Raw genomic sequence first — 16578 nt, 5'->3', positions numbered from 1 at the left:
CGGAGGGAAGCTGGCGGCTAATCCGGGAGAGACGCTCAGGGCGGGGGCTGCGGTGTGACAGCCGGGACAGAGGGAGGTCGACAGGCAGGAGAGACCTCCAGAAGGAAGAAGACAGACACTGATGGGACCAGGGGCGATCTCCTTTATCCTAAATAAAATGACGGGACCAGTCTGTTCCTTTGCATTTCTCCTCCCTGGCCTTGGCTTTTTCTGGAAACTTCTCAGGGCCTGCTGTGCTGCTGTGTTCACTTCTATCGCAGGCCACCTGCACAGGAAAGGCCCTGCCCTGTGCTCGGGTCTCCATCCAACGGCTAAATCATTGCCTCTGGGTTTTGGTGACTCTGGCTGCCCTGGTCCACCCTTGACCCTACAGGACTTCTCACGCCCCTGTTCCCTTCCCATCACAGGTCTGGGGAGGCATTTGTAAGGTGGGGTCCCTCTGCCCTCGTCCCTTTCCGGAACCCTCTACTCTGCTTGGCTGCTCTCTTTACCTTTTGTGGGGGCAGAATAATGGCCCCCCAAAGAGATCAGGTCCAAACCCCTGGGACCTGAGAATATATGACCTCATGTGGCGAAAACAGGGCTTTGCAGATGTGAAGAGGTTAAGGATCTTGAGATGGAGACTTTATCCAGGTGGGCCCTAAATGTAATCACAAGTGTCCTTGTGAGAGGGAGGCAGAGGGAGATTTGAATACAGATGAGGAGGAGGCCACATGGATACAGAGGCAGAGGCTGGAGGGATGTGGCCACGAGCCCAGGAACGCCTGGGGCCCCAGAAGCTGGAAGAGGGAGGAAGGACCCTCCCCTAGAGCCTCCAGAGGGAGCACAGCCTTGTGCCACCCTGATTTCAGACTTCTGGTCCCCAGAACTGGCCGAGAACACACTTGTGCTGTGTTAAGCCCCCCAGTCAGCGGCTACTTGTTGCAGCCGCCCCAGGAAGCCCCTACGTCTCTTCCATTCTTCTATTTCCCCCTTTCCTGTCTGATGATCCCCAAGAGAAGTGACCCAATTATGCAAAAACTGGCATTTTCCCCAAACCAGAAAGCTCAAATGTCTTAAGCCCTCCTTAAAAAGGTGATATCAATCCCCCCGGGGGTGAAAATTGAAATCAATTCTCAGGGGGCAAAAATATTCTACTCTTTTTATGCATAAAGCAGAGGAGAGACAGCACATAAAAAGATTTGCAGCATATCTGTGGTATTAAAACTTCACGGGGAGGCGATTAGGAAGGAAAGATGAGAAACACCATCTTGAACTGGCACCAAGCAGGGGCCACGGGCGCTTCATTCATTCACCCATCAAGTATTTCCTGAGGACCTACGAGTGCCACATGTGGGGACATAATGACAGCGAGACTCAGTCTCTGCCCAACATGAATAGGGTGTTATTGCTTGAATTCCCGGAGGCAAATGGGGCCGATCAGAGATCGGCCACAAATTTGGAGTCTGACAGCCCCAAATTTCAACTCTGCCTTACTAGCTGATCTGTAACAGAGTCTCACGATATTGAAATGTGCAGAGGATCCAAGACTGCATTTTACTCATGTCTTTAGCTCCCTGCACGGTCTATGGTGGATACTCCATAAATGTTAGATCTCTCCCTACTCCTCCTGTATTCTAGAAAGCCCTAAGGGTATCTCCTGATGAACTAGACAGATACGTAACTGCATGCACAGACACAGAGCCTGATACCCACGTGTACACACAACTGCTCCCAGAATTACGTGTGAAGACGAACAACAGGTTACACATTAAAAGCAAAATGTGAAACTACAGATCACAGAAGCATTACAGCAAACAGAGAAAACCTCTTAACGTCCTTGGCCCCAAACAGATCCACCTCCTAAACTTGCTGTCTGTGTCTATTATGGACTGAACCTTCTTGTCCCCCAAATTCCCGTGCTGAAGCCCTGGCTCCAATGTATGGTATTAGGAGGCGAGGCCTTTGGGAGGTGATCACAGTTAGATGAGGTCCTGAGGGTGGGGCCCCCATCATGGGATTAGCACCCTTGGAAGAAGAGACACCAGCGAGCTCTCTCTACAGGCACGTTCCGGGGAAAGGCCACGTGAGGACGCAGTGGGACGGCAGCTGTCTGCAAGCCAGGAAGAGAGCCCTCACCAGAAACCACCTGTGCCAGCACCTTGATCATGGACTTCCAGCCTCCAGAACTCCGAGAAATAAATGTCTGTTGTCAAGCCACCCAGTCCGTGATATTCTGTTACGGCAGCCCGAGCAGATGGATACAGGGTCATCTTTACTTCACTTCTAATTGACGAGCAATTGCAGGACTTCCAGTCAGGGACAGACACTTCTTCACGATACAAACAGCCGGTCTGTAACTATCTTACACCAATTATCAGCACCTTGGCTCCCTAACCTGTTAGGGTTGCACACCTGCACCAACCAAGCTGCCCTGGGTTAACACTGCCACATAGTGGCCGGTGTGAGAAATTACAAGGAACTATGACCAGCAGGCTCTGCCCGGCCACGGCTCATTTCAACTCGTTTCCACTGTTCCAGGTCTGGGGCTGGGCACTCAGACTACAAAGATGGAAGGGACGGTGCATCCTCTCCTCAAGGAACTTTACAGTTTAGCTGGGGGACTGATGCAGAAGCCATCCATTCCAATACAATACATAAACGGTGCATATCAAGGAAGTCGGGAACCACAAGGAATGCTCCACTGGTTCTGCCCAAGGCTGGTCAAGAAAGCCCCCTGCAGAGGAAGAGCTTCGGTTCTGAAGGATGAATAGGAGTTCACAGGGCAAAGGTGAGATCATGGGAAAGGGGGAGGGGTCATATTAAAGATTTTCTTCAAAAAAAATAAAATCAAATTTTAATTTTTATCAATGCCATACATCTGAGGGGTGGTTTGAAAAGTCAAAGCCTTCCACACAGGTCGTAAGCTGCCGCACTCTATCCAACCCCCCACCCCACCCCAACCTCGTCCAACACTCAGCTGCGTTTCAGGTCTTCACCTCCTGTTTCTAAACAGCACGCTTCTGGTGACGTCCTGATTTCTTTCTGTTTAAATATTGGTTACCGACGTCCTGCCGGGGAAGATGAGGGTTCAGCTCATTTACCATGCAGCCCAGTACAGCTGTGTTTACACTGGATGGCTACCTGCATCTTATCCGAGGCCAAAAGAGCTGGTCAACTGCGGTCATCTTCCCCTGGAGTGAATAATAGCCACGTTCTAAAATCTACTTTTCTATTGACCTATAATTACTTTCTTGCCAGGTTCTGACATGGTGTGAACTGTAGCACGTTGGGTGTCCTCTCCAGGTGCAAACACACTGGGCCATCTCCCTGTTTCCTTTGCTTCCAGGCAACATCGGTCCTGGCGCCGTCTGCTCCCACGCCCACTGCTGCCGGTGGTCCGAGTTCGTCCCGAGACCTCTGGCCTCTCCCAGTGCCAGGACCCACCCCCCCAGCCAGGGTCCTCCTGTCTCCTGGCTGACCCCCGTGTCTGGGGAGCTCCTCCTCCAGCAGCTTCCTGGGAAATGGTGCACGTGAGGGACACGTTTTGAGCACGTGCACGTCTGAGAATGCCTTTGGCAGACCCTCACGCTGGTTTACTGCAGTACTGGTTTGGAAGGCTTTCCCGCAGAGTTTCAAAGCAAGGATTGAATTGACGGTCAATGAGCTTCCAGCGCTGCTGCTGCTGAAATGTTTGACCTCCGATCCTCTGTGTGCAAACTGGTTTTTCTCTCTTGAAACTGAAGAACTGTATTTTTATTTTTATTCTCAAAGTTCTGAGCTCTCACGACCTCCCGTCCTTGCTGTGGGCATTTGCTCGCATGTCGCCCTGGAAATTCGGGGGCCTTTTCAATTGGGGATTTGGCATCCTGGTCAGTGGCATTATCTTTTTTGTTTTTTGGTGAAGATTGGCCCTGAGCTAATAGGTGTTGCCAATCTTCCTCTTTTTGGTGAGGAAGATTGGTCCTGAGCTAACACCCATGCCCATCTTTCTCTATTTTGTATGTGGGATGCCACCACAGCATGGCTTGATGAGTGGTGTGTAGGTCCATGCCTGGGATCCAAACCCTTGGACCCGAGGCCGCTGAAGCAGAGAGCATGAACCTAACCAACATGCCACCGGGCTGGCCCCTCAGTGGCATCGTCTTGAATGATCTCCTGGCTAATTTCTTCTCCATCTTTTTCCTGCTCCCTCTGGAAATTCCGTTACTCAGATGTTGAACCTGCCTGGTGACTCCTTTCATTCTCTTAGTGGTTCAATTCTCCCGCCCGTCCCCGTATGCTCCTCTTCGTGTTGCTGCCATCACACTTTTGCTATCATTGTTAATATCCCAGAGCCCCTTGAATGCTCCATTTCACACAAGCTCTGTCTTCTCTTATCGCACCAAGGACGTTAGGTACATGTTTCTGAAGTTCCTTCTGTTCTCTACATTTCTGAGTTTCTGTCTGGCGTCTTTATTTCTGCTTGTTTGGTGCCTGCCCTTCATGTTGGCGGTTTTCCCTTAACGATCGGTGATTCTCAGCTGTCTGTTCCCATTTTCGACTTGAAGCGTTTACATGAGGAATGGAAGCCCTGGGTGTGGGCTGCTCTTGCCAACAGGAGGGCGTCCCTCGGGGTGCTTTCACTGGGGGATGAAGCATAGAACACTTGAGGGAAGGGTTCTATTCACAGCAGTGCAAAGGCCCTGGGGCCAGAACGTGTTTGGGTACTTTAGAAAAAGCAGGAGGCCGGGGTGGCTGCAGCAGAGCAAGAGAGTGAGGGGAGCCAGCTGGGAGGTGTGAGGTCAGCGAGGTCCCCATGATCCCGGCCACATGGGCCTAGTAGGTCATGGTACATTCAGCCCACGCTCCTGCATCCAGCCTCCCGTGCATCCTCAGCTCAGAGGAGCCTGCGCCTCCAGCACCCAGGCTTTCCAGGGTCCTGAAGCGGATCTGGCTGGCTCCCACGGACACAGGCAGGGCGTTTTCTCGGGGCGGTGGGGGCGGGTATCATGTGCCCACCTGCTTTCCAGCCTCCCTAAAGCTCTCGGCCTCTCTCTCCCCGCCTCCTGGCGCCGTGGACTGACGCCCACTTCTTCGGTTTTGCACGACGGGGCAGGGCGCTCCTGCACCTGCCTCATCTTCTCCCGTGTGAGCCCGGGGACTGAGCGCGTGCTGGTGCGAGCAGGCTTCCCCCAGCTCACGGAGACCAGCTCCTGCAGAGAGCGCTCCGGGCGCAGGCTTGTCCACGTGCCCTGGGTGGGGGGCGGGGTGGGCACAGTTTCAAGGGGGCTGCTCATGTTTTGCTCAGGGGCACAGCTGGAATCATTTAGACTTGGGTCCACCACCCAAACTGCGGGGCGGGGTTGGAGCGCCCGAGTGGGGTGCAGGGAAGAGCTCCGAGCGCCCGCCCTCCTCCCTCCCACCAGGCGCCCCACGGTCTCCCTCGGGCCTTCAGTCCTCAGGTTCCAGGAGCCTGACCGCGAGCCAGCTCCTCTGTGGCCTCGCTCTCCGCCTCTCACACTCGCTTCCGCAGTCTGGCTTCATTAGCAATGATGGGGAAAACCTCCCTGCCCTGACGCTGATCTGGCTCGCTTCCTCCCCCAGACTCACACGCACGCTCACGCCGTTCAAAGGGTAAAAATCCGCCCCGTGGCGCCCGGGCATAAAGACACAAGGCTGACACTCTGGGCTGAGAACCCGCAGCTTCCAGAACAGCGAGGTCCAATACGGGGGGTGCTGAGCGCTCGGAATACACGTGATGTGACCGAGCAACTGAGTTTCACATTTCATTTCATTGTAGTGAAATTTAAGAAGCCACATGGGTCCTGTGGCCACACTATTTTGACAGCGTGGCTCTGGGACAGAGGCCTTATTTATCACCTCTATGAGATCCCATCTATGTTGCTCACCCTCCCGTGGCAACGTCTGCTTTTCACATGGGATCATGACTCGCTGTCGGACAGATGGGCTGATTTCCATTTTAGAGTTTTCTTCCTTCTTTAGAGGGTACTGCATGTCCACTCAGAGTAAAACCGAAAGTCCTCGTCATGTCACATGGCCCCTCTTTGCCCTCAGTCCCCACCACTGGCGTTGGCCTCCACCCACCCTGCTCCCCCGGCTGGCCTCCTTGCTGCTCCTCAAACCCACTAGGCATGCTCTGACCCCAGGGCCTTTGCAGGTGCTAGTTCTCGTCCCTGGAATGCTTCTTCCCAGATATCTGCATGGCTCCCCCGCCCTCCCTTTCTCCTGGTCTCTGCTTAAATGTCCGAGGTCACGCCAGGCTCCCGTCACCAAAGAGCCCCCTTCCGCAGAACCACCTCCTTCCTCTGCCTCTCTCACCCTGCTCTATTTTTCTTCATGTAATTTACCAGCCCTGACTGGTATGTGTTTATCTGTTTACTTGTTAATTATCCGTCTGCCTAATGACTATCTCTCCAGGAGAGCAGGGCTGTCGTTTGCTCACTGATGTACTCCCCAGCACCCAGAAGAGAGCGTGGCCCTTACCAGGAACTCAGCGTGTACTGGGGGAAATGATGACTTTGAAACCCGAGTCCTCCTCGTCACAGATATGCACGGTGTATCAGCCCAAACATCTGGGTTACCCAGGTTTCTATGCCCTCATCTAGACATACAACTACCACTTTCTCCTTTCTATGGGAACACACAGTCTGAATCCCAAATAAGACAGAAGAACTTTTAAAAGAAGCTACTTAAAAACGAACGGCTTCCCTGACTGCATGCTCCCAGCAGGGCTCCCAGGCTGAGGCGCTTAGAGGGACCCCAGGCTACCAAATGGAAGAGGTAGGCCGGGGTGAGCAGTAAGGAGTGGTGGGGACTGCGGCAGCTGGAAAGTGCATTGCTCCTCAGCTCCCGCCAAACGCCAACACACACAAGGGCTGTCTGGGTGTGGCCACCCGTCCTCATCTCTCGAGGGATGCTGGAAGTCTGAATTTTTATATGAAACTTCTAGATATTTAAATGACGGCAAAGAATTTAATTTTTAAAAAGTTCTGGGCAGGCCACGATCAAACTCTCTGGGGTGAGATCCACCCTCCAGGTGGCGGGTGGTGAACCATCAAGTGCAGCTTATTTCATCAACCCGCTGAATGGGCGCTGGGTGCCCTGCCCCGCGGCACGCTGCCTGCCCTCCAGAAGGTCCTCGGGTCACAAGACGAGAGGCAGGCATGAACGGTACCCCAGCTCCCGCCCCAGCGAGCTGCCTCTAAACACATTACCAGAAGAAAAGAGAAATGAAAATATGATCCGGGTGGACAGAAAATAATGAAGTTTTTCATCATCACCCGTGCCAAGAGCTAAGCTGGAATCTGGCATTTCCTAACTCATTCTTCGAGGGTTCAAATGTTGCTTCTCCACGGAATACACACAGTGAGGGTTTGACAGTGGAGAGACAAGTCCTTGTGTGCCGCGATGTCCCCAAGCGTGGCTCGCTGTCCCCCAGAAGCCCCCGGGGTGTCATCATTTTGGCATCTCTCCCAGGGCCCTTGGCTGCAGCCCTGGCCCTGTGTCCCTGGGCTCATGAAGCCGGTGCCCTCCTGTGCGGGGTGACGCCGATGACAGCACTCACAGTGATAAGGTGCCGTCAGACCTCCTCTCTGCGGAGCCCCACTCATCCCCCAGCACCCCCGAACTACTGTAATTATCCCCATTTCAAAGGTGCGGGAAGGGGCTGCATGAGCGTCCTGGGGCGGCTGTAACAAACAGCCACACACTGGGGGCTGACAACCACAGAAATGGATTCTCTCTCAGTCTGGAGGCCAGGTCTCTGAAATCAAGGTGTCGGCAGGGCCACACTCCCTCCAGAGGGTCCTTCCCGCCTCTTCCAGCTTCTGGGGCTCCAGGCGTTCCCGGGCTTGTGGCTGTGTCCCTCCAACCTCTGCTTTATCTTCACGTGGGCTCCTCCTCTGTGTGTGTCCTCTTATAAGGACCCGTGTGACAACACCGAGCCCTCCCAGATGATCCAGGGTAATCTCCCCAACTCGAGATCCTTAACTGCATCTGTGAAGTCCGTGCCATCTCAGGTCACCTTCACAGGCTCTGGGGATTATGACCCATGTTCTTTGGGGGCTGCTGTTCAGCCCAGCACCCCACCTTCACTCCTCCCCTGCCCTGCCTGGTGGGGCCCACTGCAGCGCCGCGTGCCCGCCATGGGGGCCGCCGCCTTCCCCCACACGCCTCGTCCTTTCCAGACTCCAGGCCTCTGTTGTGGCCCCTCTCCCTGGAGTGCTGTGCCAGGTCCCCACCCGGCGGCCCCGTCTCTGCTGGGGCCCAGAGGATGGGTCACCTCCTCACACCTGCGTCCTCAGCCTTCTGTCTTCTCCCTCAAGCCTGCTTTCTTTTCTGGTCACCTGCATGCTGCGCCCTTTTCCTTGGTGGCAGCCATGTGTATCGTCTGCTCTCCCGACAGCAGGCTCCTGCCTTCTTGTTCACGACTGGATCTGCCTGGGTCTAAGGCCGGCCAGGCCCGGAGATGCTGGGAACCGGCCAGCTTCCTGAACGGCTGGACCCGGCTCTGCTCCTCCCGCTAACAGGACGCCGCTCCCATGCGGGTCTGATCCTTCCCGCCTCACCACGGTTCCTGCTCTGCCTCTCTCGCTGACCGCCCGCCAAGACAGAATGTCCACCAGGCTCGGGTGTGAAGTCGAGGAGCACAGGGCCAGGTGAGCTGAAGGGCAAGCTGGGATCCGTCTTTGGGTTGAGGGTCCATCGTGGGTGGGGTGCAGGGGTCACATGGGTGGTGGTCTCCCTGAGCAGGAGAGCTGGAGAAGGAGGACCCCGAGGGGACAAGGGAAAGGGGCCACGGTGCGCCTGGTGAGGACGACACTGCGCAACGCCTGTCTGGGCTGGATTTACAGTCACGGCCACAGTCTCCGGATCCCTGAATTAGATGAGCTCCTCTAGAGGGTCAGTGTGTGTGTGTGCATGCATGCGTGTGTCTGTGTGTGTGCACGCATGCATGCCTCTGTGAGTGCATGCATGTGTGTGTCTGTGTGCATGTACATGTATGCACAAGTACCTGTGTGTGTGCATGTCTATGTGCACACATGCACGTGTGTGTGTGTCTGTGTGTTTAAAGCACCTTCATGAACTTTGCAATTTCCCAACGTCAGCTCACACCACTTGCAGCGCAGCAGGACAGATCCTGAGATCCCGCTCAGAACATTCAACACGAAAGCGTCAGGTCGCGGAAGAAAACAAAATCACCTTGACCTTGCTCTAAGATCCATGTGGATTTCAACGAAGCGAGGCACTACTGAACAGTCTTGTTTTCGAATCGCTAAACAGGGAAGGAAACTCAGGAAGGTGCCTGGAGGCCATAGGAAATAGACAGTGCCTGTTGAGTGGATTTCATCAGTTTCCCAGAAAAAAACGCAACATCCAGAACCCAGACGTCCCCGAGAATGTCAGACTGCCCTTGTCACTGGCCCGTGCACCAGCTCGGAAGCAGCTGCTTCTACGAGAGCACAGTTAGCTGGATGCTAGAGCAATCGGTCATTTGCAAGGCGCTCGCCGCACCATCTAGCATCGCGTGTGACTTGAGAGAATCTGCTCCTTCCTCTCTGGCTCCATCACTAAACGTGTGACCTCGACTGGGAGCTCCAGGCCAAAGTAAATGAGATGCTCGGAGGGTTTGAAGGACGAGAGCCAGGATCTGACATTTCATGAGACACGAGGTCACTTTCACGAGTTGAGTGCTCCCCCAGAGAACGTGTGACGGCGAGGCCACATCCTGGGAATCGGAGAGCGATCAGTGAGGAGCATGAGGAAACAGGTCACTCACGGAATCTATGGACATCCGCGAACGTCCAGCTCCGCCCTGCGAGGCAGGCGGCTGCCATCCTGGATTTACAGCCTGAGACCCGAGGAATTTAAACTTCCTTGTTTCTGGCTTGGGCCTTTCTCCTCCTCCTTTTATGTCCAGTGTGATGGTCGAGGAACAGCACGGGGTCTGGCAGCCGTGTGCGACCCGCACTGTCCCCCTACGAGCTGTGGGACCCAGGCCGTTCACCTACCTCTTCATCAGTGGAGACAACAGGAGAGCCTGTGTCACGGACGAGGCTCTGTCCAGGGCGGGCAAAGAGCTCCCACCCACTCAAGGGCGGCCAACACTGCTGAGCACAGCTTTTCCCAAAGGAGACTTCTCTGTCCCCTCCCACCGATCTCGGCCCCACACTGCCTGCCTGCGTTAAATTTGGCAGTCAGACAACTCAGAATGTCTCTCATTGCCTCTTCCTTTTCTCCATATTTCCTCCTTCCTCTCTCTGCTCTTGGACGTCGGCTTAGCAGCTGCGGAGTACAATGTGGAGATGGATAGCACGGTGACACGTGTGGGGAGAAAGCCGCCTCACTACCTCCGAGAACCAGGGACACCCCTTTCAGAGTGGAGCTGCTGGGAGGCAGGACGGACTCAAATCAATTCTCCCGTATCAGCCAGAGCTCTCCAGGGAGACAGACCAATGGGACGTGTGTGTGTGCGTGTACGCATACACACATATTAACTGATTATTTTAAGGAACTGGCTCATGCTATTGTGGGGGTTCTAAGTCTGAAATCTGTGGGGTGGGCTGGCAGGCTGGAGACACAGGCAGGGCTTCTATGTTAGTCTTGAAGCCAAATTCCTTCTTCTCCAGGAAACCTCAGTTTGTGCTCCTAAGGCCTCCAACTGATTAGACAAGACCCACCCACACTATGGAGCGTTCATCTTTTTACTGAAAATCCACTGACTGTAGAGTTAGTCACTCTGTGAAACACCTTCACACCACACCTGCATTAGTATGTGATTAGAGAGCTGGGCACCAGCTCCCAGTCAGGCTGACACAGCAAACTAGCCATCAGCTGCCATTTCCACCTCCCTGCCTTGCTTTGACCTTCCAGTTCTTTGGACTTCTCTCCATTCTGCTTCTCTTTATCTTCAGAATCAGGATGTGTTTGCTCCCGTGGACCGAGCACTCCAAAGAGCAAAGGATTTTTGATGTTGTTCACTCCATGCCAGGAGGCAAGATAAGTCACAAGCCAGAGGAAGTGTCTTCCTCACTCCAGACCCCAGAGCCTTGGACTGGAAGTCAGAAGGGCTGGAGACCACAGACTCAGCCACTGATTTCGGACTCCTAGGCATCCATCTCTCCATAATTCCATTTCTCCTATAAATTGGGGGTACAAATGCCTACCTCATTGGGTTTTCTACATTAAAGGAGAATGTATAGAAAAGCATTTGTGAGCTTTAGAATTCTGTGGAACTGGAAAGATTCATCATGATCACTATCATCATCAATACCCTAATCATCATTATCGCCATGATCATCACCACCACCATGACCATCATGGCCACCATCATCATCAATACTCTAATCATCATCATCGCCATCATCATCACCACCACCATGACCATCATGGCCACCATCAGCACCACCACCACCACCTTCATCACCATCATCCTCACCAGCACCATCACCATCATCACCTCCATCAGCACCACCACCACCAGCTCCATCATCATCATCACCTCCTCCATCATCATCACCTCCATCATCATCATCACCTCCATCATCATCACCTCCCTCATCATCATCACCTTCTCCATCATCATCATCATCATCACCATCATCACCACCACCATCATCACCATCATTATCATCATCACTGTCACCACCAACATCATTATCACCGTCATCACCACCACCATCATCACTGTTACAGACTGAATTGTGTCTCCCCCCCAGAATTCACATGTTGAAGCTCTAACCCCCAATGTGATGCTATTTGGAGATGGAGTCTTCAGGGAGGTAATTAAGGTTAAATGAGGTCATAGGGTGGAGACTTAATCAGAATTGTTCCTACAAGAAAAGGAAGAAACATCGAAAGCGCGCTCTCTCTCTCTGCACATACGCACAGAGGAAGGGCCGAGAGTAGGTGGCCATCTCTGGATGGGAAGCCAGGAAGACAGCCTTCACCAGAAACTGAATTTGCCAGCACCTTGATCTTGGACTCGGAGCCTCCAGAACTGTGAGAAATAAATGCTGTTTAAGGCACCCCGTCTGCAGTATTCTGCTATGGCACCCGAGCAGACTAATACAATCACCACCACCATCGTCACTATTTAAGATGCACTCGAGTAATTTTTTTTTTTTCTGAGGAAGATCAGCCCTGAGCTCACATCCATGCCAATCCTCCTCTTTTTGCTGAGGAAGACTGACCCTGGGCTAACATCCGTGCCCATCTTCCTCTATTTTATATGGGACGCTGCCACAGCATGGCCTGACAAGCGGTGGTTTGGTGCACGCCCGGGATCCGAACCCGGGCTGCCAGCAGTGGAGCACGCACACTTAACCGCTACGCCACGGGGCCGGCCCCTCAGAGTAATGTTTTAAGTGCTTCTCCTCCTCCTCCTAAAAAAATCACCTCTGTCTCCCTTTCGATTCTCACCCCTCAGCAGGCATCAGAAACTTTCAAGGGCTTATTGATAAATAAACGACAAGCAATAGGATATACTGGAGCACATGAGGAAGCCATTTGGGTTAAAACTAACTCGGCCTGACCTTGTTTCTCCAAAAGGGCCTGATGTGGCCTGTTGAGCATGCATTATACGTCTGTTTTAAATATTTACTATGTCCCGAAGATGAGAATGACGCCCTTAAAGATAGGGATGCAGCTTCCCCCACATCGGCATTTCTTTAAGGATAAGCATCTCTCCCTAAACTAGGGCTTGATTGCTGACCTGCTGTGCTCACCTTGTGACCACCCACCTTGTGACCACTGACCTGTTGTGTTCACCGAATTGCTGTGCCGGCAAAGCAATCTCGTGACTACTGTAAAACGGACATTTCAATCACATGTGGTACATGCTCTTGATGGTATATAACCACTCTGTACACCCCACTTCTTTGGAGTGCTCCTTTCCTTTGTGAAAGGACTCTCTTGGGCTACATGGTCCTCAGGGTTGGCTCATAATAAACTCACCCCAATTTTGATTTATAGATTGGTTATGGATTATTCGCGTCAACTACATGGAGCACCAGGCCCTGCCCCCAGAGCTCTGATTCAGTGGGATGGTGGGAGCCTGCGAGTCTGCATTTCTCTCAAGTTCCTAAGTTTTGCTAATGCAGCTAGCCCAGCATTTGGAGTAAATCATCAAGCAAAAACTTGGCCAGATGAACTCCACCAAACATTCCAAGATTTCTTAGAAAAGCCGGCACTCACAAAGGCAGCTGAGATCATTAACATTTTCCAGGTGAACACATCCGATCCCTGTGAAATGATGCAGTAGGACATCATTCCCCCACAAACTCCACGGGAAGGGATTCATTTTTCACAACTGGGAGCGAGGAACTGTGAAGGGAAAAATGAAAGCTGGGGACATCTTACAGGCAAGGATCCACAGCCTGAATGAAGTCTCCTTGTATCATTACAACACGATGAGGTGGGGAGGTACGAGGGGGGACACTGCTCCCGGCGCACAGTCAGAGCCCGTTCCAGGCGTGCAGAGCAAGCAACCCAGGCTGTGATTTCCATTGGTTATGCAAGCAATGTTTGCAGGGCACGGAGTCCTATTATTCAAGTGTGTTTTGCATAATGTCTCCCAGAACCATTTGTGGCACTTGATTGATTATCGTTAGTAAAATAGAGACAGATGGCCTTGGGCTGGTGCTGGTGTGCGTCCACTGCCGGGAGGGTGTCCTGAGCCTCCTGCCAGGACTCCCTGTAAGAGGGGTGGCCCCGTCCCAGGTCCCAATCCAGGTGATCACTGCCAGTGGTGAGGGGACAGGGGCGGGGACTGACGGGGAGGCCGCTACAGTGACCTTTTGTCCTGGACGCCATGCAGGACTCACTTCCCTCGAGTACCAGGTGGCAGTTACAAGCCACTGGAAAGAGGACATGTTCTTGGACAGTAACTGTAATCTTTATAGACCCATTAGCAAGCCAGGGACTCGCTTCTATGACCCATTTTCCGTTACACATCTGCACACTGCAAGATTCAAGACTGACATCCAGGCCGGCCACTATTAGAGAACCAAGTAAACTTTTTAATGGTGGTTAGTTAACATCCAGCCCAGTTTTTGGATTGAACTGGGTCATTTTCAAGATGTCAAGCCCGGATATATAGTATACCTACGAAGCATATTAGTCAAATCATCCATGGAAGCCAGTTTTACACTAAAGACCTCTCTCACCTCAATAAAATGTAAAAATTACTTCCAAATAAGAATCACATTTCAATTTTCAGTCCAAGTGCAGATATCTGAATGTGTTTAGGATCAAAAAGTATTTCTATAACTTAGAGCACTTAGCTAAAAAAATTTTTTTTCACCCTACACCATTTGGACAGCTGCATCAAAGTTAGAGGAGCCCCATATTTATACAATGGGCTATTACTCAGCCAGGAAAAGGAAGGAAGTGCTGACACACACTACAACACAGACGACCCTTGACATCGTGATGCTAAATGAAAGAAGCCAGACACAAAAGACCACCTGTTATGTGAGGCCATTTCCATGAAATGTCCAGAATCGGCAAATCCATTGACACAGGAAGCAGATTAGTGGTTGTCTAGGGGCTGGAGGGAGAAAGGGGGAGTGATTGCTTAATGGGTGTGGGGTTTTCTCTGGGGTGATGAAAAAGTTCTTAACCACACAGTGGTGATGGTTGCACAACATCATGAATGTACTTCACGCCCCTGAATCGTATACTCTGAAATGGTTAAAATAAGTACATTTTGTGCTATAAGTATTTTAACACAAACTAACTAAAACTAATTAAACTAAAAAAACAATTAGGACCCTGGCTCGTGCGTGTCACTGTGGAACGCTCTGGCCAACACCCGGTCGAGGTTCTTTGTCCTGCACTCTGGGAGAGCAGACCCAGGAGGGGTGGCAGATGGATGACAAGTCACTTCTCCATGAGATTCTCAGAGAGCTCCTCCCATTCAAAGGACGGGCAGCGAAGCCAGCATTTTCCAACAGCAGCACAATTAACAGCACCCATGTCTTCATAGCCTTTGCAAAGCTGCCTTCTTGAATGAATAACCCACAGAGATGAATCGAGCATTATTCATGCTGTTTGGTCTAATAGGAAGGAAGCCAGTGGTGAACAGATGAACTGAAATCCATCCACAGCTCCAACACTTAGGGATGCCTCCCTAAGGGAGCCTCCAAACACAGACACCATCCCCAATGAAATGGGTCGACCTCATGTCACACACACAGAAAGGACGTTCAGAAACCCAACGTCCCCTCTCACAATAACACACACTCAGGCGTTCCCTGTTTTTGAGAATTCTTTTTACCTGAAACGGAGTCTGGCTGTTGTAGTTTTTCAATTCCTTGTTTCCGCCTCGAAAGAGCAGCACTCGTGCACAGCTGTCCTACAAATTGAAAACAAGAAATCTCTTTGTAAAACGGTGGCATAGACGGTCTCCAAAGAAACACGCTCAGAGGCTGAGGCTCACAGGAATTCAGAGAAATGTAAACGCAAAGTTAAAAGGGAGGGCGTTTCTCCTTCATCAGCGGGGCAAGGATGAGGGTAGACGGGCCCCTGTATGCTATCAGTTGAAGCTTAACTGCTGCAAACGCTTTGGACAGCAACTTGGCAGAATCTATAAAAATTTAAAATACACACACTCCACAGCCAAATGATTCCACTTTTTAAGAGTGTATTCTACAGAAAGTCTTGCACATGTGTATAAAATATATAATAAGTGAAATATCATAAGTAAAATACAAAAAGAAGAGAAAACCTAGAGATGGAATAAATATTCTAAAACAAGAGAAAGTGGGAATCGTTCTAGAACATTCTTCACCTAGGCAGTTGTAGAAAAAAACAAGGTGGATCGATAAAAAGTGATGAGCTATATATCCAAGAACTTCTAAGTAGAAAACTCAAGTCACAGAACAATAATCTAGCTTCATTTCATTTGTGTTTTAACACCTTAGAGTCTATATCATAGAAAAGCAAAAAATAAGTCTGGAAGGACATGTACCACTTCACAGAATTTACCTTCCCAGGAAGAAAAAAGGATTAGGGAGTGAACAGCAGGAATCTTTCCTTCTTCTTCTTTTCTATACTTACATTTTTTAATGTTTTTAAAAGGCAGGCAACATTCATTTTTGTGCATTTTTACAATGAAAATAAATCTATTCCTGCCCATTGATTTAGCATCTGCTATTTGCTCATGGGGGCCGACAGAGAACTTCCTGCCAACCCTTGAGGGTGGGATAAATTCCTACAAATAAAACGACAGGTGGTGACATATTGATGTGGAGGCACTGGTTCTAAGAATACTTTGCCTAATAAACGCAGCTGGACTGTTTAGAACGAGTAAATGATGTTTTTCCAAGAGCATCTAGACGATCAAGTGCACGCTGGTGTTCGTGCATCCTGCAGCTGGGCAGCTGACACAGGGCCGGACACCTTCTCCCGGGACCCCGTGCCGATGGCCCCCAGCACGGCAGCCAAACCCCCGACACTGGGCCCATCCGGGCTGTCCCATCTTTACCCACGGAGTCCACTGTAAAGACAGCAGGCAGGGTGCCCCAGGCTCGACAGTCACTACGTAACTGCTGAATGAAGGAGTAAAGGCAGGGGCCAACCAGGGGCTTCCACCCA

General features: G+C 51.6%; 1 protein-coding gene across 1 annotated transcript in view; it reads right to left on the bottom strand.

Moving 5' to 3' along the window:
• The window catches only part of SHANK2 (SH3 and multiple ankyrin repeat domains 2), a 576539-nt gene that overhangs the window by 406403 nt on the left and 153558 nt on the right, over positions 1-16578 (bottom strand). The window contains exon 9 of the mRNA XM_087422499.1: positions 15260-15337. Coding sequence (XP_087278625.1) covers positions 15260-15337 — 78 coding nt within the window. The remainder of the gene's footprint in view (positions 1-15259; positions 15338-16578) is intronic.

Source organism: Ceratotherium simum, chromosome 34 (genome assembly GCF_057802395.1).
Source record: "Ceratotherium simum simum isolate JZ-2026a chromosome 34, ASM5780239v1, whole genome shotgun sequence".
Lineage (NCBI taxonomy): Eukaryota > Metazoa > Chordata > Mammalia > Perissodactyla > Rhinocerotidae > Ceratotherium > Ceratotherium simum.
The sequence above is the reverse complement of the archived record's forward strand: the minus strand, read 5'-3'. Positions and strand labels throughout refer to the sequence as shown.